The sequence below is a fragment of the Varanus komodoensis genome, unplaced genomic scaffold, assembly GCF_004798865.1.
Source record: "Varanus komodoensis strain SLA01 unplaced genomic scaffold, ASM479886v1 scaffold13_3, whole genome shotgun sequence".
Lineage (NCBI taxonomy): Eukaryota > Metazoa > Chordata > Lepidosauria > Squamata > Varanidae > Varanus > Varanus komodoensis.
The window spans coordinates 9,363,801-9,390,978 of record NW_025335409.1 but is presented as its reverse complement, the minus strand read 5'-3'; the positions used below and the strand labels follow the sequence as shown (position 1 = coordinate 9,390,978).

The 27,178-nt window shown below is 40.7% G+C and overlaps 1 protein-coding gene across 1 annotated transcript in view; it reads left to right on the top strand.

The window, feature by feature from the left end:
* TM7SF3 (transmembrane 7 superfamily member 3) overlaps positions 1-26,940 on the top strand; it is a 28,300-nt gene extending 1,360 nt beyond the window's left edge. The window contains exons 2-12 of the mRNA XM_044423281.1: positions 12,803-12,960; positions 14,996-15,146; positions 15,987-16,107; positions 16,475-16,646; positions 17,290-17,467; positions 18,593-18,679; positions 19,281-19,361; positions 21,546-21,698; positions 22,331-22,428; positions 23,250-23,412; positions 23,983-26,940. Coding sequence (XP_044279216.1) covers positions 12,803-12,960; positions 14,996-15,146; positions 15,987-16,107; positions 16,475-16,646; positions 17,290-17,467; positions 18,593-18,679; positions 19,281-19,361; positions 21,546-21,698; positions 22,331-22,428; positions 23,250-23,412; positions 23,983-24,245 — 1,625 coding nt within the window. The 3' untranslated portion in view covers positions 24,246-26,940. The remainder of the gene's footprint in view (positions 1-12,802; positions 12,961-14,995; positions 15,147-15,986; positions 16,108-16,474; positions 16,647-17,289; positions 17,468-18,592; positions 18,680-19,280; positions 19,362-21,545; positions 21,699-22,330; positions 22,429-23,249; positions 23,413-23,982) is intronic.
* The last annotated feature ends 238 nt before the right edge of the window (positions 26,941-27,178 follow it).

The window sequence follows — 27,178 nt, the reverse complement described above, 5'->3', positions numbered from 1 at the left end:
GCTCGATCCCCTATATTGTGTCTGTGTACATCTGATATTTAATATGATGCCCTCATTTGCAGGAAATCTTTTTGGATAGGAATATAAGTTCAATTGGAGTTGCTTTCCCAAATCTGTTGTCTTTCTGGGAGCAGCAGTTCTTAAAAGAACTTGTCATGTGCCCTCATAGCTCCAGTCATGTGTTTTGAGAACAGTGAAGCTGACTTGGCTGATGAACAAGTATTCATCATTGTTGAAGTGAGTGTGCTTGTCTGTTTCTGATAATTGAAAAGGAACAGCTGTAAATGCTTCTTAGGCCGTAATTTCATTAAATGCTCGAACTGGTTTTGCTAATATGGCTGGTTTATCATGTGGGACTCTTACATATATTTTAATAATAAGCTTCACAAGCACAATTGCATCCTGGGAATAGAGAGCACACAGGAGTTGAAAAAATGCTTGCATTCTTGTGCAGTGGTATTCCCTAACTTGGACGCCTTCAGAGGCATTTCAACCGTAACTACCAGAATTCCCATGCAGATAATGTACCCTCGTAAGGTGCCTTCTGACTCTTGGGAGGGGAAGAGCAGTGCTTCACTTGCTGACTTTGCTCCCTCCATTTTGATGCTGCTGCCTGCAGAAATGGTTTTAGTAGGTGGCCCACTAGAGTTGGGGCCTTGTCGAAAGGGCTTCTTGGAGGTAAAAAGCGGCAGACTATAAATAACAATAAATACATTCTTTGTAGACAGGAAAAAATCCTGCAACTCACAGCATCCCCCAGGCAGGATGGCTGCATGATTTGGATAGTCATCCCTTCTTATGCTAGAACTTTTTTCCCTGTTGAAGAGTAGAGGTAGAACTGTAACTTTTTCAGAGATCTAGTTTCCTTCTGAGTTCCACTTTCTTGTGCTCCATTACCTTGGTTAAGGGGTTACTTGGGTTTTATTGAGTTGCAGCCAAATGTCTGGAGAACTAAATAGTAAAGTCTTAAAAAAAACATTTGGGGCAATTTAATAGGGAAACTTGAGTAAGGGCAGATGTGAACAACCTGGGGCCTTCCAAAAGTCTTGGACTACAGCTTCCATAGCCCTTCACCACTTGTGATGCAGACTAGGTCTTATGGGAGCTGTGACTCTCCAGCTGTTTTGGCCTATATCTTTCCACCCATGCTGTAAGGTTAGGATGCTGGGAAAAGTTGTACTTAGGTCTAGGTCTGTAATTGATATGGCTGTGCATACCCAGGCAGCACCTGCTTATGGAGTACCTACTTAGTGGTCAGCTCCTGTTGTCTCAGTATTTCAAAAACAAGTATAGAACCAAGGGTACTTAGCAGCCTTCTCCCACAAAGTGACTTTGACTACAACTCATAATTTCCAGCCAGCATAGCCAGTGGCATCTTGGAGGCCCCAGGCTGAGAAAGATTTTCATAGAAATCAGGTCTGTGTTTGGTTTGAGGGTGCCCTGGGTACCCCAGCAGCTTATCAGTTGTCTTGAAAAGACAGTGATGCTGATGCATTTGGACCTACCTTTTTTTTTTCTTGAACAGGTGGAGTGGGGAAGCACCAGGCTGCAGCCACACACTCCTTTCCCTGAAATGCCTATTAATCAGTTTTACAAGGGATTGTCATGATCTCAGATTGCTTGTTCAGAATACTAGTAGGCATGCCTTGATCAGGATATATGTAATCTGCCCATAGGTAAATCAACAAATGCAAAAATGGAATAAAAGTATTGTAGCCAGATTGTTTTTTTTTAAAGAAGTCTTTGTGAAGCAGAATTATAAGGGGGGATTAAATTGTCTTATTAATGAAGTTAGCATGTAATTTCAGAAGCACACCATCTATAGAGTCAATTCGGGTCAAATCTGAATGGCATATCTTGTTGCTACAGTAGCCACAGAGAGTATCTTGAGCACCATTGAAAGTCAATTAGGCATTCCTCTGGTTCACTGAAATAAACAGAATTGATGAGTAGTTGTGTAACTCTCACAGCTGACTGAATCTCATTGGTTGCAGTAGAGTTTTGGCACCTCACCTTCTCTGTGGACTGTATCCTATGTATGTATTGCACACATGCAGTGAGCTTATATATAGCCATTGTAGGTCTCTGTGATCTTATGTACAAGTACCCACTCTGTAGAGAGTTTCCTATGGTTTGGGATAGCTACACAATACAGAAGAAGTGAACCCTTTCTTTGCTTCTTGTAGCTCAATATACTTTTTGTGGGCAATGGACTCTTGCCAGGAATAATAATTATTTTCTTAGCACTGTCTGTCCAAAATATTTGTGGGTGTGTAATGCTCCCCAACTAAATTGTCTTCACGAACTACCATTTGGATTTATCATTGTATTTTTGTGGAGGAGGAAGTGAGCAGCACTCCTAGTTGCATGTATTTACTGTACTGTGGATTATGGGAATGTTTGAAACATGTATTCCCTTTTTCTTTTAAAAATTATTCAACAGAAAACAAGTTCTGTTTGCCATTGTTCAGAGTTCACTTTTTCTGTGGAGTGCGTGAAGCATAAGCAAAAGCATTCCGAATTGTGCATGTAGTGCTCTGGAATCGCTGTCTTATGCACTTGGCTTCAGCTGTGCCTTTCTGAAGAGAATGTTTCTTTCATGGCTGCTACAGTGTGGTTAAAGAGCAGGCCTTGCCTCAGTAACTTCAGAGCCTTCCTGTCTATCAGTCCTTCCTGTCATTGAAGGGAATTGTGGGACATGTGCCCAGCTAATTGGGTGAGGAAAAGCCCTACTACCTACAGGCCACCATGAACCTGAACGTCAAGAAGTCAGCATGAGGAACCTACCCTTTTATCTTTTGGTTATGTGGAGGCCTGTTGTCTTGCACAAAGGGAGCGTGGAAACAAATGAAAGCAATTGCATCATTATACTGTATAGAAACGCAGAAACAGAGCAAGTCAGAAGGGGTCTCCCGGGCCATCTAGTCTGACCCCTGACTCCAGCTGGCTCTGTTCACAACATGCCCATGCGATCTCTTATGCTTCAGTGCAGTTTTGCGAACTGAAAATGAGGAGTGTGTATCTTTAATGGGGCTTTCTGATGAAGATTTCCCAAATGAACAGAACACTCTGACTCAGGTATTACTCCTCTCAATAGGAAAGAAAACCCCTGTTTCCATTTGTTATTTTATTACTGGCATGTACCAGTAATATTCAGTATAGCAAGAGGAGGGTTATACCATCAAATACAGCATTTGTCCACATGTATAGTCTGTGCTCTGTCATGAGTGGTTCACATCATGTGAGCTGCTCTTGCCATTAAAGCTGTTGTGGTTGGCTAAGATGTGATATTATGCTTTCTTGGCTGATTGCTTCCAGTCCTTGGATAACTTAATATACAAAGAGAAAAGATAATTATGTTCTGTGGGATTGATAACAATGTGCAGATCAGCAAAACTCAAGCTCACTGGGAGTTTTCCAAATTCTCATGCCAACTCTAGTGGATATCAGGGTGCAACACTTGTTTTCTTTTTGCTTTGAAGATCCATCTGTATCTTTCAAAATGTATGTATCAATTGTGTGCATCTTTGAAATGCATGTATTCTTTTCCCATTGATTAATGCATATTAGTGTGCTTTTTTCAAAAGCACACATTTTATATGCACATTTTTCAAATTGACCCTTGCATTTTGGGGGCTCATGAATCATACTGTAGGATTGGAATTGTACGTATCTTGAGTCCAAACTGTTTCTGACTCCATGTTTTGTCTGGAAGGTGCAAACTGTGTAAAACCTGATTAAAAATGAACTGAAACAAATTTCTCATAACAGCAGGATCCCTGTATCTGCTGGTTCAGTTACTGCATTTTCACTTAACCATAGTTGACCTTACTCTGAAAGAGAAGTCATAAAGTGCCAAGAGAAGTTGTAAAGTGCTTCCTTTAAGGGAAAATTCTTGATTTAATAGGGAAAGAAAAAAATGATATGCTGAGGTTGCAAGAATGTGTGGTAAGAATGAATTGACTATTCATAAAATCATAAAAAGAAATATATATGTACAATATATAGCATTTACTATAATTCACAGTTTCAGGCATCTGCTATGGGGTTTGGAACCTAGCATTGTATCCACAAGGGTGCTGCTGTACATTCTTAGTAGAGTGCTGCCTCGTACTTCTAATTTAATTCATTTCAGGAGGCTGTTCGTGACATACATAGAAATGTTATAATAATAATAATAATACAGGTATGTGAGGGGGTGCCACGCAGAGGTGCATCGTGACCTGTTTTACCCTGTGGAAGAGGGCAGGATGCCTTCCAGTGGAGCAAAGCTCAGGGAACCAAGGTTCAATTGGTTCAGTTCAAGTACTTCCAGACAGTTAGGACCCCTGGGGTATGGAATAGGCTTCCACAGGAGGTGGTTGAAGGCCCATCAGTGAGGGTGTTCAAGGATAGGCTGGACATGCACATGGTGGACATGTCATGAGCGGAGCCGGCTGGAGCCGGGGATCAGACTAGATGGCCCAGGAGGACCCTTCTGACTTGCTCCGTTTCTGCGTTTTTGTGCTTAGGATCATCAGAAGTCTGAATCAGTTTTCCTCATTAGAAATAATGGAAAGTGAATGAATCTATTCCCGGACCCTAAACAGTACCCAGTACACTGAAAACAATTGAAAATGCATACACTGAAAAGGCATTGAGAACTCTTGAAAACTTGGGTGCACAACAGATGACATTTCCACAGTGACCACATTTTTTTCACTGTGTGTGCAGTTCGAATGTAGAAACATTGTTCGAACTTTGGAACGACTTTAATCTTGATTTTAGTGTTCAAACTCTGGAACATTTGAACTTAGGGTCATTCGAGGTACTTGGCTCCACTGTAATTTATGGTTTTTTGAAACCATGCTGGCTGTTCTTAAGCACAGAAATGCTGAGGCCAAATAACATGTTAGCTTTCACCTGTCATGGTATCCTCCAGATATATTGAACAGCAACACCCATAATTCCTGGTCCACATGGCCAGCAGCACATCTAGAGGGCATCTGGTTGGGAACACTGATAGAAATGTTAGTATAAATCTGTACAAAATACAAACTCTTCCCCAACTTGGTATAAAATATATGCAAGTGGGATTGGTTTGACTCCAGGAAAGGAAAACAATTAGATTCAAAATATACTGAGAGGATCAATCTTATAAATTTGCTCTGTTGTAGTTAGCATTCTTGGATTTTTACAGTTTTTTGCAACCATGATTCTCTGACCTACAGATCACTCACCAATGTATAATGCTTAGCAAATTATCTGAAATATCCCCAGAGGTTAACTGGGAAGAGGGACTGTGGTTCAGTGATAAAGCATGTGGTTTTACATGCGGAAGGTACCCATTTTCAAATCTTTGCATCTTCAGTTAAAAGGAACTGCAATCAGACCTGGAAAGAATGCCAGCAGAGGGGTCCAGATGTTTTCAACCTGAATGCATGATCAGCGGACATGGATACTGGGAGCTAAAATCTAAACTTATTCACTTCTATACTGCATCAGTCTTCCCTTACTTGGTGCCCTTTAGGTGATATTTGACTACAGCTTCCATTATATCAGCCCATCAGCTGTGTTGGGAATTGCAAAAATATCTGAAAGGTGCCAAGTTGAGTAAGGGTGCTTTCAAGAGCAGCTGCCAGTCAGAGTTAGGAAAACCTGTGGCCTGATTTTTTTTTTTTTTTGGCGAGGGGGAGCTCCATATACTCTTAATGGATCCATGGATAATGAATGAGTCTCCTGTTATATCCTCAATAATCTATACAGCCCCTTCCCCTGTAAGTTTTCATCCTTGCACAGTGTTCCTTGTGTGGCATAAAAACACACAGCAATAACAAACAAAGAATGCCTGCTCCATATTCATTATGACTTGCTTTGCTTTCCCAATAGCAAGGGAGGGATTTTTTTTTTCTTCCTTAATTTGGTTCAAAGAACTGGTTCACATGCTTGGAAGGTAGCAGGTGGAGAGCAGCTTTTGGTATCAGCTTGCCCTGTCTCTTGGAAATGCTTGAGCAAGCTCAGAGGTTCATAAAAGCTGGCTGAGATCAAAGGTGCTTCTAAGCTCATCAGATGTCATCTGGTTCACTTAGTAAAAGGGAGACTGACTGGTGGAGAACAAACTTGGTTGAAGAAGGATAAAAGTTTCCTTGGTGCATGCCCTTTGAAGTCTCTTACACAGGAAATGACCCAGTTTCAACTTGGAGGCTGTGCTACTTTTGTGAGAACCTTCCTGGTAGCATAAAATTGAGAAAATTATCTAGATCTCCTGTCTGTAAATCATAAGATGTTAAAAATCAAAGCCTTCGCTGCAGTTAGTTCTTGGTTACTAATAATAACTGCTACTAATAAACTGCATAGTCTGAATGGTAGCAGTTCAAAGAAATAAAATGGACTACTGAAGTCCTTGTGCATTAAGTCTGCATGAAAATGGGCATTGTACATATTCATAAATCAGCACCTTCAGACCCTTTTTCAGGGTGGGGGCTAATACTGAATTGAGAAATAATTTTTAGAAAATCCTGTTTAGCAGTTAATAACAATAGTTCATTCTGTGAACAGATCTTCAGAGAATTAAAACATATTGCAGATCTGTTCTCAATAAACCTTATATTACAAGCCTGTGTGTGAGGCATCATTCCCATAAGGGCTTTAGCTGACATGTCATGACACATGCAGCTTACATTTTTAGGATAACAGCTAATGCGTGACTGTTAAGTTAGAATGATCTGTTGTAAAGTTTGGTCCTAATGTCCAGCGTGGCTGGGAAAATCTATGCCTGAGCCAAGATTTAGAAAATTGTTGAAAATTTGTAATATGGGGTTTGACATACCTTATTCCCCCAACCAGGAGCCCATCTAAGGTTTTGGGTCTTTTCAAACATTTAGGCCTACAATGCCCACCAGCCCAAGCCAACATGGTTAGTGGTCAGGAATTATGGTTATTGTACTTACAAGCATTAGGAGGGCTCCAAGTGGCAAAAGGGCTGGACTGGATGAACCTGCAGTCTGAATCAGTTCCATGTATACCTTTTCCAGCACCAGCACAAAAGAAGCTATGGATACCACTGTCAGGTAGAAGACTGTCATCTTGTCTTCTTTGAGGAAAGTTAATTTTTACTTGTATATTTAAAACATTTAAACTCTGTTGTTCTAAAAGGCACTAAAAAGAGGCAACACAATGGGTTCTGAACAAAATGCACACAGTCGCAAGAATGACAACAAACAACACATCAGTTAAAAGTAGAGAATGCAAAGCAATAATCAACCTCTCAAAACTTTTTTTCTTCTTTCTCCTTTACAGATGCGCCTAAATAATTATCTTAAAAAGGGGGAGGTGGCTAGGAAGCCCCCTGTCCCTAGCAAATCTGGACAGACAACAAAGGCACAAAGTCGTGATCAGCTTAGAGATATCTTCAGCTGAGAAATCTCTCCTCACTTATCCCTGTATGAGAGTGGGCATTGAACATCTGCCAGTTTACAGTGCATGGGTGGGGACTTATCTTCTGCTTTTCTGGGGCACAAGTTGTGCAATTCTATTTGAATGCATAAACAGTGGAAGTTCTGGAAGGATATTCATACACTTTGAATTGCACAGAAAAACAAAATGCTTTCATCACATTAAACCAGATGTAGACAACTTAAAGAGATCCCGTGGCCTTCCCATGCCCCAAAACCCTTTCATTGGCTGTTCCTTTTGCAGGTGTCCAAAATGGAGAAATTATTAAAAATATAATTTAAAACCTGCATAGTGTCTGCAGCTGCTACACAGCACTGAAGAGGTCACAGTAATTTTGATTGCAAGATACTATACATATATTTTATTGTGGATTTCCTGAATTTCAGGGGGTGGGACTTTAGGAGCTGCATGCATTCCGCAGACTGCATGTTGCTCACCCAATATCAACCTATATTTAAGTCTGATGAGCACAAACAGGAGTGAGTTGGAACAAACTTGGGCTCATCTGCTGCTTTCTCCTCTTTCTTTTTCTTTCATGGCCAGGAAGACGAGTTGCTCAGACACGTTTGCTTTCACTTTTGGTTAATGATGGTCTGTCATCTTGTTTGGGCCAACAAACTGCTTACCATTATGTTCAATTAATGATTAACTTTAATTATGGTTCAAACAAACCAATTTCAAACTATCATTATGGAATCTGGCATGTTTAAACTACTATAGTTAAGATTGACTAGATTTGAAGGTCCAGACAACATGGTGGGATGTGATAAATCAGAAGTTGAGACTTCCAAGATTTCTCTTTCTGGCGAGGTAGTGGAAGAGGACAGTGAGTACGTGAGCAGAAGTGTGCATTCTGTTTGTGTGTAATGGGATTCATGAAGCAATGCCGTGATGTCAGTGAATCTGGCCAATGATTTACCTGTTCTGCTTTGAGCTGTAGAATGCTGAGCAGTGTATGCATATCTGCACACCTTCTGCAATACTAGAGCTGATAAAAACAAATATTTTTTTCTAAGGTGATAATTACAAAAAGGCTTCTACATCAAACAATAGTCCCATTAGGAAATGGTGAATTGTAATATCCTAAGCAGCTCATCTTTTCATTACGTCCATTGTCTCTAATCTATAGCAAGGTTTTTGGTTGGTTGGGGTGGAGGTTGTTGTAATGTTGTGCAATTTGTCCTTTCCGAACAACAGCTGAAAGGTCAGAGATTGGAGTGAGTCTGAGAAAAGTTTGCCCCTCAACTGTTCTTCCATTAGCCATTTATTACTTTTTAAAGCTTCCAAGGACTGTTTGCTTTGAGTAGCACTTGGAGAACTCTTAGCACACCTTCAGTATAAGGAAAGGTTAAAGGGTTCAGGGCTTCTTAGCGTATGAGTCTTGGGGGCATACTAGAATTTATAAAATTAGGAATGCGCAGGTAGTACTAAAACTGCAGTGTACAATGAAATTGACTGGCAATAGGCATAAAAGGAACAAAAGGGAATCCTTCACATAAAATATTATTAAAATATGGAATTTACTGCTATGAAGTATGTGAATGGACACTAGCTGCTGCTTGTCAATGAATATTAGACATGTCTGCAGGTTGCTTTTTTCTGAGGAAGCATAATTTTGAGTACCAAATGCTGAGTACAAGCATGGGTATCACCATGGTTTGAGAATGCCCAGAGCAACCTTGTTGTTTGCTGTTGGCACTGAAATGCTGGGCTAGCTGGATCTTGGTCCGATGTGGCACTGATGGGTCACTGTGTGGAGTCTTGATTACTTGGTTTGTTACAGCTCTGGGTGAGAACTATGCTGAAAGCTGCTGTGGGGTAGCAAGAGTGTTGGACTGGGGAGACCTGGGTTCTAGTCCCCACTCTACTGTGATCCTCTCTGGGTGACTTTGGATCAGTCAGCTTAACCTACCTCACAGGGCTGTTGGAAAAAGAAATGGGGAAAGGAAGGATCATGTTATGCACTCCGTGGAAGAATGGTGGGATATAAATGTAAAAGCTGTGAATAGATTTTCTGTAAAGCACAGTCCCTGATGGCTGGAATTTTGGGATAGTGTTGCAAGTACTCTCACAAAAGGCCAGCTGCAGGAAGATTTTCCTGGTGGACATGGTGAATCACAAAACATTTCTTTTCTATAAGGCAGACTGGTGAGACTAAAAACAACTTGTCCAAGAATCTATATTTAAGGAAGAGGTGCAGTGTGAGCTCCAAAACCATATTGATGCTGCTGAGCATATTAGTCATTTTGAAAGAGCATTGTGGGTACTCCCATGAAATGCTTGCTGGTAGGTGGCTTATTCACAAAATGGCTGCCATATTGAGCATGGGCAGTCACAAAATGGAACCAAGTCCTGAGGGAGGTTATGGGCTTTCCCACACTAAAGGCATTCAGGGTGCAACTGGACAGCCATCTGGGAGGGATGATTTAACTTGGCATCCTGCCCTGAGCAGGGGGTTGGACCCAATCGTCTTCTGGCCCTTTCCAACTCTACTATTTTATGATTTATGAAAATAACCATTTCACAAACATTTTTAAAAACTAAAATATCTAATCATGAACATTAGGAGAACCGAAAAGCTTGGTGTGTTTAGAGGGCTACACTCATGTTTTTGATTTATTCATTTTATATACCTCCTTTCCTCCAGAGAGTATACACGAGCTGCCTCCACTCTACTTTATCCTCATATCTGCCATGTGACTGAACAGTTTGAGACCAGCCCAAAGTTCCCCACTTCATGGGAACTAGAACTTGAAGCTCTTAGTCAAACACTCTTACTATTATATCATACTGATGTTCTATGGATAAGTAGTCAGTGTTTCACATACCTGGGAATATTTTTAAATGGAAGGCATTCCAACTTGTTGCAGGTATGCAGAGGAAGGGGTCTGCATGTGTGACTTAGGAAGATTGTTCACAAATATAAATAACACAAATCTAACAAAATGCTAATGCATGATTGTTGTTCATCATTTTTGACCAGTCCTGGATTGCTAGTGGACTGTGTCTTTGACTAGGCAAAAGGCAACTGTAGTAACAGTCAAAGCCTCTGTTTCTTGCAGCTTTTCAGCCTTGAGTGTTTTGTCTCACAGGGTAAAAGAGACTATACCTGATATGAAAGCTTGGGAGTTACTGTTAATGAACTATGATCCAGTCCTATGAAGAATTAGAATTATTCTTATAAGAGAAGGTAGCAAGCTGCAGTCAAGAAATACAGAGTTTAAAGCCTAATGCAGTAAAATAAATCCACAATATAAAGTAGCTTGTGTCAAGAAAAACTAGTTCCTGGTACCTTCCCTTTTTCAGCAGAGGCCTTGGGCATAGTGCCCTGACTGCTTGGTTAATCAGGTTGTTAAAGTTGACTTTTGCAAAAACACAATCCATGGACTGTCATAATATGGACAAAATGTTGACTAACACTACAATATAATGGAAACATAGAAAGAGAGTTACACTAATTAGAAATGAGTGGCCTTGAAGAAGGCTCCAGGGCGTGGTGAAGGCTCCAGGCCTTCCTAAAAGCTTTATAGAGCACGTGGAGGCCCCATGCCCTTCAGCAAGACAGTGGCAAAGCTGTTATGCATTGGCATATTTGTTACTCGTGTTTGTAACAAACATGAAGCACACTTCCTCCTGCTGCCTGTGTGCTTGTTCAGAATTGTATGTCACTTCAATGCAATAACCAAAGGACCGGAAGAATTTGTTCTTCCTGTCTGTTAATATTTATTTATTTATTTAGGAGACTTCTGTACCGCCCCATTCGCCGAAGCCTCAGGGCGGCTCAAATCCATAAATAAACTTCCATAGAATAATATAAATTAAGTCGCCCTGGCCAAAGAATAAAATGAATAAATACTATTAACAATTAAAATGACATTTGAATAAAAAGGTCTTTGCCTGGCGCCGAAAAACAAATAACGATGGTGCCAGGCGGACCTCTCTGGGGAGCGCATTCCATAGATTGGGCTCCACCGCAGAGAAAGCCCTCCTCCGAGTACTCAGCCTCCTAATTTCCTTCACGGAGGGTTCCTGGAGAAGGGCCTCTCCTGCAGATCTCAAGGGGCGAGCGGGCATATGTGGACATAAGCGCTCCTTCAGGTAACCAGGACCCAAGCCATTTAGGGCTTTATAGGTCATCACCAACACCTTGAATTGGGCCCGGACTTCAGTGGGAAGCCAGTGAAGCTGACGGAGGACTGGAGTCATGTGAACACAATGTCCAGTCCCTGTCAGCAGCCTGGCAGCTCTATTTTGAACCAATTGAAGTATCCGGACCTAGAGTCCAGGCTTATCCGATTAAATGGAAGGGGTGCAATTCAGGATAGACAAAAGGAAATACTTCACACAGCACATAGTAAAATTATGGAATTCACTTCCATATGATATGGTGAAGGCAGCTAACGGAGATGGCTTTTAAAAAGGACTGGGCAAAGGGAGAAGAAGGCTGTCAATAGTACTTATCATGGTGACCACATGTTCCACCTTCAGAAGCAGCAGACCTTTCAGTACCAGTAATTGGGGAGCCACTATAGAAAAGGGCTATTTTTGCCTTGCTTGTGGGTTTCCCATCGGTATTTGGTTGACTATTGAGGTAACAGAATGTTGAGGCCTTTGGTCTGATCTAGTGTGGTTCTTCTTATGCTATGTTCTTACATCTAGCCCTGGGATCTCCAACATGATGTCTATGGCACCCAATGTACTTGCAGGCCCCTCTTCTGGTGCCCTCAGGTTTCCTGCCCCTCCTGATGTTTTAAACATTATGTATAGTGAAGTTTTGCCCTCCAGTGCTACCATTGTTTGGGTTCAAAACCTTCTGAGCACAAAACCCTTTTGAGCACAAACTTTGTACTTCTGTTCTTGGACAGGTTGCTTTTCTTTTATTCCCACCAGTTTGCCTTCTGGGAAAAGGAGTTTTTTTTGTTACCAGCTATGCCCCATGGCAGCCATTTTAGTCCACATTAGCCTCAAAATTTTGAATGTGTATACTGACTCAGAAGGTTGGGGACACCTTGATTAGTCCATGTGATTTAATTTGAAAGAGGAAGCCAAAGGTAAAAGGCTCACCAACTCCAGAAAGTCTACCTAGGTAGAGTTTCAGGGAAGTTGATGGGTCCTTGTGACTCCCCAGCAGGGCTCAGGAACACCTAGTCTTGTCAGGAATGAAGGTTATCAGGTGACTCAAGAGTCAGCATAAGATATAGGTAGTATCTTATATGAAGCATTCTTAACTTCCAGGAGTACTTGATAATATAATAACCACTCCAGTTAAACTTCATGTTGCACCAGTGTGTGCTTTCCTCACCTGCAGGCATTGGTCATTCAAGATAACTAACTTGTATTTAAGAGTTGTTTTTCTTTTTTAATGCAGGCCCTCTCCTTGAGCTTTCCTTGGGAAAGTATAAGGATGTATTGCTAAATGAAACCATTCCAGCTGAAGCTGTGCTAAGGAATATTCCCAGCAATGTGACTGTCATTGTCTTCCAGATCCACACCCATCACAAGAATGTGACCATCTCCTTTGATAAGGTATTTGGCATCTTGCACCAGCAATATTTTAACACTAGATACAGCACGGCCAATTCTTCTTCTGTTTTTTGTAGTTGGCTTCCAGCAAGACAGGTCGTCCTCGTATCAACAGTTTTCCTTTAGTATGAGGACCTTTAAGCCTGTTTGAAGGGCACCTCTCCTCTGTTCTACCTTACCTGGTTAAAAAATAACACATCTGTGGGTCTAGTGCAGGGGTCCTCAATCTTTTTCAATAGGGGGCCAATTGAAAGGCAGCGGCTACACCCGCGGGCTGGTGAGGAGGGAGGGCCTGGGTGCGTGGGCCGATGAGGCGTCGTCAGGTGCGCACAAGGTGGCATTGGGCGCGCTTGCAGCAGCTCACTCACTCGGAGATCTCCCAGTGAGTCCAAATCCATCTCCGAGCGAGCAAGCCACCGCCTCCAGCCTGTGCTACAAGGCAGCGGCGAGCACGCGTGTACAGGGGAGGCAGGCGGCAGCAGCTTGCTCCCTCAGAGATGGGTTTGAACTTGCTGGGAGATCTCCCAACGAGTCCAAAACCATCTCCAAGTGAGCAAGCCACCACCTCCCGCCCGCACGGCGAGCACGTGCACAGGTGGGAGGCAGCGGTGTAGGCCGGATAAATGGGCATGGCGGGCTAGAGCCATCCCGCGGGCCGTAGTTTGAGGACCCATGGTCTAGTGCATGGTTCATTTGCATCAGGAACAGCCCCAAAGAAGCTGTCCATTATCTGAACTAAAAGACTAAAAGTAGCAGGGTCAGGGAGGCCTCAGGCACATGAACCAGGATGCGCTGAGTTATGCACTACTTTCTGTCTGGAGGAACATTTATGGGGACAGTGGAAGTGGAAATGTGTAAGCCAAAGACTTGTTTCAGTTCTATTGGGAACTAAAACATACCTATAACAGGGCTTAAAGCAAGGATGCAGAACCTACGGGGTGGGATCCATATCAACCCCCTTTCCTAACCACTGGTCATTTGTTTTCTTTCTCTGCTTTTGAGCAGTATTTCCTCCTTTGAAAGGTTGAGATGCTTCTCCTAGAGCTTAGTTAATGGCAGTAAGAGCTTGTTGCTAACATCTGAGGGTACTTTTAGGCTTGTCCTTTTGCCATTAGTTTGTCCCCTTTTCCCTGCAAACCCTGTGCCCCAACCACCTCTGGAATGCAGCTCCTGAAAACATCTCCAAAATGGTGCTCAGATGGAAGAGTTTCTGCACCCTTGCTTAAGGGAAGAAATGAAGGACAAAATGTGCTTTTGAAGTGAACTTTTGGGCTCCATTTATTTGTTTATTACATTTGTATATTGCCTTCCTTCAGTGATAGAACTTAAGGTTCCCATCCAGGCAGACCCAAGCAAAATTTTGCAACACTGTCTAGAATTTATAGGGAGAAAGTAAAGGGGTTGCAATTAGGAACTATGGAGAAAAAAAGGGGCTCATTCTGTCATTAGAAGGACAGCATTTCTGGGCTTTTAACAAAATCCACTAATGGTTGAGTAGTTCTTACTTGGCATCATTTAGTTTGTTAGGATTATTTTCATTTTGGCTGTCATTTGTTATATTAAGATGAATACATTGTAGTATATGTCAAATTGAGAATAAAACTGAATTTCACTGTCAGTAAAGCTGTCTCACAATGAGTTAAAATGTCCTTTTCAGGACATGATCAAAAGTAATCTCTAGACAAATATATGATTCCCATATGCCTAAATTATGTTGCCATCAGGTTTCTGACAATTTATCTGAAGCTATACTCCCAGAAATCCCAACATGTGTAAAAGTCCAGGTTGTTGCAAAAATGTGGTAGCTGATGAACAGAGGTAGCAATTGGCTTGCTGTGACCTTTCAATCTGGGCAGTTGGATGTTCACTCCAGAAAACTGTGATGTATATTGAGTGAGAGAGCATGCAGAGAAATTGACAAAAAATCCTATACAGAGAAAGTCCCATTGGGGTTGGCTTCTGAGTAGGCATGCATAGGATTGCACTGTTAGCTGAAAAGCATTCTTAGAGGTATGCATTAATTCTGTCTGCTTTCCAGAAACCATCCACAAACAACTCGGGAACAGGGGTAGACAAAGGGCTGGTTTATATTCTTCGGCCGGAGCAGACTGTGTGTACCTGGTATTTGCAAGCTGTGGATGCCAATCAAGTGTTCAGCACGGCAGTTTCTTTCTCTCAAACTGAAAGAGGTATTCTTTTTTTATTTCCTGCAGTCAGATTTGAAATTACCCATGGCACTTTAAATAATCTAGACATATTTCCTGTATAAATCACTAGTGTGTATAGTACAAATCCCTAGTTATAGTATAAGAGGAGTTCATGTTTTGTAGGCCAAAATGCTTAGAGGGCCACAGTTCCATCAGCCCTAACCAGCAGAGCTAATGGAATTTGTAGGTGAAAACATGTGGAGGTCTACAGGTTGGTTGCCCAGCAAGAGAGTAAAGGCTTCCCTGGGAAATCATGCTGAGATGAAGAAAGGCCTGGTTCTTTGACATTGTCTTTAATTTTTTTAACACAGCCTTATTTTTTCGCTCCGTCTTTCTGACCTTTATTTCCAGACCCATACCTGTGCTACTCTCAGCTGCTTAGAATATCCTGCATGTTTAAAGGACTTCCTTCTGCTCTTCAGTCTTGGAACTTCATCTCAGACCCACTTTCTCTCTTTGGTTTTCTCTCCTCTATTTGTTTCTTCTCCTTGGGAATTATTTTTTTCTTCCCTTGTCGTTGTTGACTACTATTTCATACTATTTGTGTTGATCTAACACCACTTCAAACTATGGTTCCACCATCAATTTGTGAAGGAACAACAGCTTCAGTTAGTACATCTGACCCATGGCAGTGGAGGTGTCATGCATCCACGAAGCTAGTTCATATTTCTCAAATCATGGTTTGCCGGGAACCAGCATGGCTGCGTGCCATTGCGACCTGTTAGCAAAATCAATGAACATAACAGTAACTTGATTTCACAAGTGGTTGGAAATCAGTAATACCCCATGTTAACTTTAGTTGTTTTGATTCTTTTTGTCCAGATCCAATTCCTGGAGGTTGCAACCTGGAATTCAACTTGGAAATTGACCCCAATATCTATGTAGAGTATAACTTGGCTGAGACGCACATTAAATTTGCCCCGGCAAATCTGGGGTACATGAGGTATGTGCAACCAGTCCTCAGTCCCACACAAGGGATCTTGCATACAATTCTGAACCACGTTGTTTAGGTTGGGTTCTGTCAGATCTTAAGACATACTTGTTTTCTAAACCCTAAAGGTAAAGAGGAGATTATGGTGGTTTTCAGAGTTAAGCTAACCATGTCTGCCCATGTTTGTAATCTTGAGTTTGTCTTTCTGTCACTAGGCAATAATAAAATGTATGAATAGGTTTTGTAATGTTTGGGAGGGGAACAGTGATAGTTACTTAAAACTTCAGAACATTGAATAGAAGTGTGATATTTGGACCATTAAAGTGAAGTATGACATTCAGCGAAGCTCCACTCAAATGTTCTTCCTGTAATTTTTCAGAGGTGCAAATCCACCTTCATGTGATTCTACAACTAGTCACAACTCTAGACAGCGACTGTACTATGATATCTATCGGTATTTCCTGCCAGAGAACGACCTGTCTGAAGTAACATTTGTGAGCCACATGAGGAAGATGTCTGATGTGCAACATGTCATAGCTAATGGGGTTAAAGTAAGTCACACAGTTTTGTTATGTGTTTTCATGGTACTTCTGGGATCCTGCTGTATGACTAAGCAGCTCAGAATAGGCAACGTTTGAGACTGTGGGTACATTTGGCAATTTGAAGAATGGCTGTCACAGAAAGCACGCAGCTTTCCATAAAAGACTGAGAACAAGGCAGAGCTGAAGTCTGAGCTGAATAAAACACATACTCAACAAAAATGCAGTCAACAGATCTTCCAAACTTGCAGTTTTCAGCATCTGCTATTAGAAGCCCATTTCATAGCAATGCCAACTGCCGGTAGGAAAATTCACCAGTTTAAAATAGTGGGACTAAGAATGTTGTCTGCAGACTTACCATGCTGTAACTTCTTCAGTCTCTTTCCAGTGAATATCTCCCTGAAACCTTTTGTGGCCTGCATTTGAGGTGACTTGCTTCAATAGAAGTCTCTAGGTCTTGATCTTGTATTGCTTTTAGTACAACTTGTTAACTGCCTTGGAGACTCTTCACTTGAAAGGAGATTTGCTAATATTTAAAAGAATAATGCAGTGTGTTAAGAGTAAACATAATGCTCACCTCTACATTTGAGGTGCTGGAGAAGTGGTGTGTGTCCCTTCTTCCATCCTGTCAGCATTCTTTTTATGTCCCCCACAGGTGATGACCTTGACTAACCAAGACAAAACAGACTTGTACTTTTCTTCACTCCCAGGGCAAGGAGTGATATACAATGTCATAGTGAGGGACCCACTGTGGAACACCTCAGCTGCATATGTGCCAGCTCACACCTATGCATGCAGCCTCTCCAATTCGGTGAATAACTGCTCCACTCTCAGTAAGTCAGTTGAAAATATACACAATTTCTCCAATTCTTTGGTGACCAAGGGGCTAGTCTCCCACCCCCCACCCCCCCAGTTGCAACTCCTTGGGAATGGATATGGAAGGTTAATGCACCTGGTATCATCCTGAATTTACTCTTTCTGAAATGAGATTGAGTCATTGGATTGGGAGTCAAAAATGATAGATCCTTACAGTATAAAACTGCTATGGCTGCTGCTTTTGTATTCTCCTGCCCCAGTAGCATTAGAACCAGCAGGGAGGGTGGCTGAACCAGCCTTTCTAATTAATCACCTGCACTCTGGGAACTGGCTGCTAACAGAAGACGTAACTAGAAGACTGGAGGCAGCTGTTAGGTATGGGGGAGATAAATTTCAGGGGAAAATGGGTGGGATGAAGGCTTAACCTCCCCCTTCTTGGAATGGCATGGTCCCAGTCCAAATTGGAGACATGTGTGATACAGAGGAGTAAATACAACTATCAGAAAATGCTTCACTACGCATATTTCTAACTGTGCAGCTATGTGCGATTAGGAGAATGTTTAATTTGTTCCTCTTGGGGTCCTTATGTGAGAAATCAATATTGTCATTTTCATTTCTCTATTTTATAAATCCTACTCTCAGTATATAGAGATGGAAATGAAACTATTTGACAAAATTACCTCTGTGCAGTAAAATTTGAAAAGAATGGAAGCCCATAGATTGTGTTAAACAAGAAATGGCCAGCTGTGTTGAATGGTGCCTTTACTCTTTTATTATGCTTGTCTAAATTGTGCAGTTGCTTTAGCAGCTGAAGGATTCTGAAGGAAGGATAGCTGCTGCAGTTTTATTAATTTTAAAACAGAAATTACAGCAATTAAAGTATCCCTATGATTTTTCAAAGTGGGGTCTGTTATTTGTTTAAGCAGTCTGACAACTGTAGAAGAATGACCTCAATATTGACCTTCATCTTCTGTAAAAACTCAATGGAAAATACCTTCTCTGCATGGATCATTGTAGCCCAAAGCTACCTTTTAAGCAATCCTTGGAGGAAAATTACCCCATGGTCCTCAGTTAAATTGTAAAGTCCAACAGCTACTCGTGAAATGGACTTAATCATTCTTCTCTTGTTTCCTCTTCTACAGGAAATCTTTCCACCAAAATATTTTTCACCTCGCTCGCTGTCCTTGGTCTCTTTATCTGTTTCCTTGGGCACAGGTTCTGGAAAACAGGTACTGTGGGCAAAGCAGAGAGATGCAGTTCTCCACAAAATTAAATTTATTGAACTCTGATCAACAGCTTTCAGAGGGTCAACAATGTCCCAACTCCTGTTATAGAGCATTTAGGAAAAAAGTGTTTATCTCCATTGTGTTGTGTGTGTTTAATGAGTCACAGATCTGAAGATCAGCAGGAGGCAATCCCAGAGCTATAACTCTTCTAGAGAAGGAACAAGTAGTTTTATGAAGGGTAATTCTGCAGTGTCCCTTGTCTGTTAAGCCACTTGTCTGCTAAATTATGGCTAATCTAGAGTGATTACAGAATTCTTTCCCCTGTGCAGGCAGATAGAGACACCGCAGGCAGTCTCTTCTGTGGGTGGATATTTTGGCCTTATGGGAGCCTTGACTACTTGCATGTCCCAGTGCACAGTGTAGTCAATGAAATAATACCATATCTGTGAGAATAGATCAGGATTGCACAGCATCTGCTCTCAGCCCCATTGCTTCAAAAGAGTCTTGTAGAGTCTTCTTAAAACCAAAAAAACTCTTTTAATATTTACTTACTCTCTCCTGGAAAAACACTATTTTAAATAGTATTTCTAACTTCTCTCCTTAGATCTGTTCTTTATGGGCTTCATCTCTGTGGCGTTTTTTTTCTTCATAGCTGTTAGCAGAACTTCATCTCTCAATTATGATGGTAAGCAGAGTTATGGAAGAATTTATGTGGGCTCCTTAAATGTTTGATTGAAAGCTGGCATTGAAATGTGAGTGCTCCTGGTAACCATGGCTGGCAAGCTTTGTCTGATGAGACCATCATTCATAAATTCCTGAACTACTGAGTATAAGGAGGACTTCTCAAGTGGCACCAAAAGGCCCTGAATGGACTTGTTGCATGAGCTGTGCAAATATGGCCAAAATTTAAGGAGGAAGTAAAGTCCATATTGCATTCCATACAATTTCTGTAATTGATATTAAAAGTTTCCAGTTCTAAGATTTTATCAACTCCATGGGCTATAAGCAGGAGAGCTATGTATATCTCGATTTCATGGCAATGCAAGCAAGTACAGCATATATAAGCAAAGAATTCAGCTTCCTGTTTGTCATTTTGGCTCTCACCCTTCTTTTTTTGTGCTATGACGATATGTGTGAAAATGTGTGGGTAGTGTCTACTGAAATGTCAAAAGTTAAATATACGGCTAAATTAAGTGCAGAGGAGAGGAAGATTCAGTAATCTGCATACATTTAAACTTCCCTCATGACTAGCAAAAATTAAATCATGAAAAGTAAAGTACAGAATAAAATATGCAGAGGGAGAGAATTCTGCAATCATGTGGAGCTTGCATAATCTATACAAGTTGTAGAATTCTGCCATTTTGGTATAGAATGAATTCTGTTAATATAGCGGATGCTCAAGAAAATTGTTCATTGTTTATACCAGGGATGGCAACATGCTGTTTGACCATTTCTGATACTTAGTTCTCCATAAATAATTAAGGCATTTCAGTGTAGACATTTTTCTTTCAAAAAGCAGAGTCATCTTAGCAGTTGTTTAAAATTCAACTGCTTTAAACAATTTAAAATTGTTTAAAATTCAAAATATCTGTAGACTTAGGGCCACTGAAGATTCACGTGGGCCACTGTGATCTTGAGGATGTTCTACCGCATCCCCACAAAACAACAAAATCTACATCTGCTTGTTGAATTGCTGATTCATTTGGGATATATGAGTGCCTAGAGGCGAAAATATGCAGTAGTAATTCTTCAAGGATAACCTCAAGCTTGTCTAGAAGTGAATCTTCTGAGAACCAGATATGAGAACAAAAGTCTACAAATTTTGGTAGGGCTTGGCAGCCAAACCAAAATGTGTGGTTTTAGGAGAACCCCTTTCATTTAGGCACAATCCTGTGCCTGATTCCTGCTCCTCTTATATTGGACTTAGATTGATGTGCATAGAATTGCAGCCACAGTTCCTGACATGGGGGGAGGAAGGATAGGCATGTTTTGGCACTTGGTCAGAACAACCAAGCTGAGGAAAAGGTTGGAGTTTGTGTGGGTACTGAGCAGGAAACAGCCTCCCATGGACTGGAGAGGGCACAGAGTGATTTCTATTACACTGACCTTTAATGGTCTCAGCACCACTATGTAAAGGGTCACTATCCTTTCTCTAGTTGCAAGCTGGGAAGTAATGCTGGGCCCCAAGTGTCATGGTTACCAGAGTGATAAAAGTGGCAAGTGTGACTATTGTAGTAGTGTGTGCCCTTGAGAACAGTGTTCCATTTCTTCCCCCAGAAAACATCCCAGGTAGATCAATAATAGATGCATCTGTAGAACTAGATAGGAGCTCTGTTTTCAAAAGGAAACTGATTGGCAAGTATAAATCCTGTTGTTAACTAGGAAAGTAGCTCTTTCCTTTCTCTGCTAACGAAAAAGTATAGGCTGTCTGGATTAGATTCTTAGAGTGGAAAGTTATGGTCATGCAGTTGCCATGCTGGGTAGTTGTAGATTCCCACATTGCTCGGATTGTTTAGAATGTTAGTTTGGCCAACATGGGATCTAGCCAAACATGGGAAAATGGCAACCTTTCTATAGTGGAAAAACAAGATGGATCTGCTCAACTTGCAGCAAAAGTTGTAATTATTAGGACAAAATGCACAGAAGCTTAAGACTAAATCTGCTCATCTTTAAAATTCTAAATATTCTATGTGTTCAATATGCAAACTTGGCTAATTTTCTGGAAACATTTTAGCATGAGATTTGAAAAAACAAAATGGAACACTTGATGTGTAAACTTTCCAAAATGGATGGTAATGGAAAAATGTATGACTTGCCTTACTACTGTGAACTTCACTTTCTCCTCTTTTCTCCTCCTTGTGCTGCGCAGTCAGTCTTGGCCTTACAGCAGTAGCTGGCGTTGTTGGAGGTCTCCTCTTGGTGGCTTGCTGGTGGCGATTTGGCTTTGTCATCCTGTGTATGATGATTGTAGGACTAGTGCTGGGGTTCCTTGTTGCATCTACAGTTTTCTTCACTCCCATAGGTATGTCACATAGTCATACTTTTTCTGATTTGTTTGGGTCCCCACAGAAATATAGTTTTGTTTTATCAAGTTTAGTGTTGGGAGAAGACTCTCCCATCTGCTGACTTTCAGCTCTTCAGTTTCAAGAAAGAGACTGCTAGTTGTCATGCTGAGTTCAGATTTATTTTTGTGTTAAAATGGAGAGCATTGTCAATAATCACATAAATTATAGTGGTATATAAACAGAACTATCCATTTAAAATAAATTACACTCTAAAATAACTTGTAGTACTAATTACAGTTGATTTGCATAAGAATTTATCTGAATGTTTATATTATTCATGAATCTGGGACATCTTGAAGAATCTATGTAATATAGAAATCAAACATACTTCAGGAAATATTCCTGCAAGTATTTTCTTGGTGAAAATATATAGCTGACCTTCCACAATTGGATTGTTTTTTATTTACTCCTCTTAAATGCAGCTACTTTTCCAGAGTGATAGGGTTATGAATATTGGCCTTAGTATACTAAGTGAGCCTTTTTGTAAGAAACATCCCATTCTCTGATATGATTAAAGTTCAATTAAATGGCTTTTGCATGGAGTTTAGAATTTCTTTTGATTTGTGTTATGAATCTTATACTTCCACAGGAGACTATAAGGTTTTCCAGGATGATGCTGTATTCTGGCTGACCTTCTGTTGCATTGTCTTGATGGTCCCAGTAGTTTTTGTTGGCTGTCCCCGAGTTGTAAGTGCCTTTGTTTGCTCCTAAATTGTTTCAGCTTCAGTTTGCTTGCAGATTTGGTGGAGAGAAAGTTCTGGCTGAGCTACCTTTGCAAGAGTTTGCCCTTGTCACTTTAAGCCCTCAGCCTTCCTGTAAGATATTTCAGGGAGGCCCTGCTCCAAGGATATGAGGATTACTGGAACAGAGCAATAACGTAGGTAGCAGCACTCAAAGGCAACATATTTACTTGTATATATAATATATACAGAATATATAAATAATATCTTGGGAAATCTCTGGAATATATCCATTGTAGGATATATTGTAGGAAGCAATGTGTTTTTATTTTAGTAAACTTTTGAAATATGAAATCTCTGTTCCATTATATTCACTTCCCCCAGACCCATTTCCCACATACTTACTTTGTTTTGCATTTAATTTTATATTGTGTTAATTATTCAGTGCTCCATGTGTACTTTAGGAGAGAAGCTCAGTTAATGTAATAAATAAAACCAGATGCTTGGTGAATCATACTGGTTAAAAGCCTGGCTGGTTTCTGTTTGACTGCTTTTCTTAGTAGTTTAACCCCTAACCTTGAACTCCTGCACAAACTGCAGTTCAACCAAGAATAGTTTTTATTTACTAACGTGTGCTAAAAGGCATTAGTAGAATAGAAAAAGAAAAAGCAATAGGAAAGAAGTTAACACTGAGTAGCCACATGAAGTCTGGCTTCATGACCAAGTTAAGGAGCTTTAAACACCTCTGCCTGCATAGATACCTGCTAGATACAGTGGGCTCTAATTTTATAATTTCAAAGCTATTCATGATCCAATCTTTCTCTGCAGCTAAACATCTTGACATGTGGTATAATAGGATCTTATACCATAGTCTTAGCTACAGCATGTTACGTGTACATAAGCCTTTCATACATCAGTATAGACCTGCTCCGGAGGATTCTAAATGAAGACTTTAGGAGGACTTACACCAGCGTGCCCTTTCAGCCTAACGGTATGTCTTGAGCTAAGTGATAGGGAAAGGCTGTTTGCTTTCTTGATCGTAGGTCTACCCTTGATAACTTCTAGAGATGCATGTGGCATCCCTTAGTCAAAAACTCTCGTACATTCAGATGGAAATGGAGAACAAAAAAAGTTGGGCCTTATGAATGTGTTGCCAAGTACAGCTGTCTTAGAAAATGAGCTGAATGTTCCAAGGAAGGGTCAATGCCTCTGCCACAGTTTCCTAAACATCTTTTACCCAGAGAAGAAGGGCAGAGATGTAGATCTTTTGCTGTGGCTGGAGATGCACATCTCACCTCTTCAGACAAAACCCAGCAGTGACAAATCTTCTTGCCACTTCAGTGAAACAAATCAAGGTGTTCTTGATAATGGGCTAGGGATCAAGGATAATAGTACATGGCCTTTGGGAAGAATTAGTTGTAAAGACAGATTTCCAAAAGGGGGAGTTGTAGATGTAATAAAATGCAAAGGTGAACTAAGAAAATGAAGCTTTGGAAAAACAGGGAAGTCCTTCACATAATTGAAGCTACCCATGGAGTGAACAATTTCTTTTATCTTGCAGACCTCATTGTCTTAGCTGTATGGGCAATGCTAGCAATTGGAGGAATAACAGTGCAGCTGCGCCGAGAAAGACATGAGCCACCATTCCCACCGCACCCCTATCGGATATGGAAGCGTGAGAGAGAACGCAGAATAACTAACATCCTGGATCCCAGTCATCACGTCCCTCCCCTGAGAGAAAGAATCCATAGTAAGCTATCCCAGATCAAGGACCTCTTCCGAAAAGAGCAGCCAGCTGGGGAGAGAACACCACTACTCTTGTGAACTGACGTACAATTGAAGTGTGGCTTGAGACTTTCAGGAGGAGGCATCCTCTGCTGCTGAGGACTTCCTCTGTTATCTTTCTCCTTCAACCAAAATTGAACAGGCTAGAAAAAGATCAGCAATTGCCTACTAAGAAGCCCTATGTTCTGCTTAGTGATCTGGTTTCTGTGCTAAAGCATGTAGGCACTTTCATCTGGTTACAGTTTGTAACAAGAATGGAGTACACATTATGTGCAATGTGTTAAATTATTGGGGTGGGAAGGGGAGGATGGAAGGTAGGTGAATGTGCAACTTTTAAAGCTTCAGACCCTAAGAAAAAGATGGTCACTTCAAGCACGTGCATAGTTCTCTTATTTTCAAAGACAGTATGAAACACCACCCTTTTTAGCATAGGTTTTCATTGTGAGCCAAATATACAGAATGTGGGGGAAATTAGTTAAGGTTTGGCTACAAATAGAACAGGCACTTGGTGGCCTTGGTGCTGTTGAAGACTTTGATACAAAACTTTCTCACTGCTTGCCAATGACAGCTCTAAGTTGTCAAGCTGTACTAAAATGTTTTAATTGAAGCAGGTTAAATTGTGTCCACTACCTGTGTGTTGAAAAAAATAGCTATTTTCATTTCATATTTCCAAGGGGAGGGGAAAAAATACATTTTAGGGTGTAAGTCTGTAGCAGGTTAATTTGATTTTAGTGTGTTTTGGTGCTACAGCTGAAAAAGAACAAGCAATGGTCTCATCTCTGGAATTGAAGGGGGCTTTTTATTAGGGAGGAACAACTATAAATTTGTCTAGCCTATATGTCAAAGTTTCTTTTCATATTAGACTACTGTTCTTGGCCATGAAACTCCTTCTTTGTCCCTGACATGTTTCCTCTATGTACTTTTTATATTCAAAAAAGATTAAACAGGTTTGCAGGCATCTGGGTACTGTTGTATGGCTGTCCTGGGCTACTATTTTATTTTGCAGTATCCTGAACCAGGGAGAATAATAGACTCTGCTGCTCAAGGGGCCAAAACAGTGCCACACATGTGGATACTCCCAGGTTGAGGGCACAGGATAGGGTGGGGGTGATTCTTAAGGTTGCATATGAGCTGCTCTGCTCTGAGCAGAGAGGGTACAGTTTTGCCAAGACAGTAGCGAAAACGGAAGCACTTGAACATCCTATTTTCTTGCATCATCTTCCTGTCAGCTCTGAATTTGGCAGCTTGTGTGCAGGTATGTACTTCCTACCAGCCTAATGTTGCACAGCTGGATTTTGCCTGTTTGATTACTGATCATGCAATATAATCCCCCCTCTTGCCAGGTTAGAAGTTCAAATCCAAAAAAAAGCGCGTAGGGATTGTGTGAATACTATACTGAAGAGCCTTTTTTACTTTCAATAGGTAAAGAAGTGACACAAAGCAGAACCACACAGTTACTAATTGTAGGGGTATTAAGGCAAGTGATTGTATTAATGAAAGAATACCCTGGCTTATGTCATAATCTTTAAATCTGTTCATTCACTGGAAGAGGTAGTATATGGAGAAACCCTCAGGTTCATTAGGATTTTGAGATCCAGTGTATGGATCAGAATTCCCATGCTTTTGGTGGGCAAATAGGAAAAAAAAGCTATCAGTTTCTTCATTTCTACAATAGCAAAAACTGCCTGCAGATCCAAACACTTTTTTCAAAGTGTAGGAGTTCCATTGTACATTATAGAATCTGGTACTCTGGTGTGTCATATGTTTTAAGTGCAGACAGGCAGTATTTAAGATACAATACTACGTCCTTTTCTATTCAAATACAGCCTATCTGTGACAGGATTCTGGTGCATTCTGTGTTAATGCTTTCTTGGGCTGACTCTGGATTTCAGTAGTGGAGGAAGGCTTGTTGGCACAGTGCTCTGACTTCTTCCTCAGACTAGAAAGATGCTGGATTACAACACTTTAGATGAGGATAATGCATACATCTAAAACTTGTCTAATTCTGAACATTATGCTTAGTTTTATTACATCCCTAAAGCTCTCATGTGGAAAGTCAGAGATGCAGTGCAACGTTTAAATATTCAACAGGTAAGATATGCCCTTCTTCTTTCTTCTCCTGCTCTGGTAACTCACCCTTTCCCTGCCTGGTGTAACTAACAAGACCCTAATGATGGTGTAGCTGCCTTTTATCTTAATATTCATATATCACCCCATTTCCATAGGGGTATTATTCCCATGTGTTATGCTGTCTCAAGAAATTTAAAGGAAATTTAAATGTGAACCTGCTGGTTCTATCTCTGCAAAGCAACTAAGCAAGAACAATGTTGTTTGACATTCATTTTGAAGATCTGCAAGGCATACTTGTGTCAAGTGGACCAAAATAGTTGAACTTTGAACTGTTTTAAATACAGAAAAGCCAACACTTAGATTACAAGTGATAAAAGATGGAAAAGTCTATAATGCTCAGTAGCTAACCAGAGCTTAATTTCATTTCAGTGTTGAAAAAGAATAGATGTAACATTGTATTCCTTTTGTCAAGAATGGCCCTAATGTGTTGGCTCTCTGGCCATTTTTTACTGCTGAGATTGCCATGTGCTCAAATAGTAAACATCTTAATATAAAAATTAGCCAGGATTACTTTGTTTTGGTAATAACTTCCATGAGTTACAATGCCAAAACATCTAACCCATTTTCTATCCCTTTTTATAATAAAAATGTGCTTGCAGTTGAAGTGTTGTCTGAGATTCTTTGTGTTAGGGACTGATTAGTATCCTGTTAAGCTGCTTTTTTGTCTAGAAGGGAAACCCATGCAGGTTTATATGAGTGTAGGCTGTCCTGTTCAGGGCTTTAAAGATTAGCACTAATAAATTAAATCACATCCAGAAACGAACAGGTAAGCAACACCACTAAAACAAAATGGTTGTAATATGACCAGTATTCTTTAGCCATTCTTTCTAGCGCTCCAATCA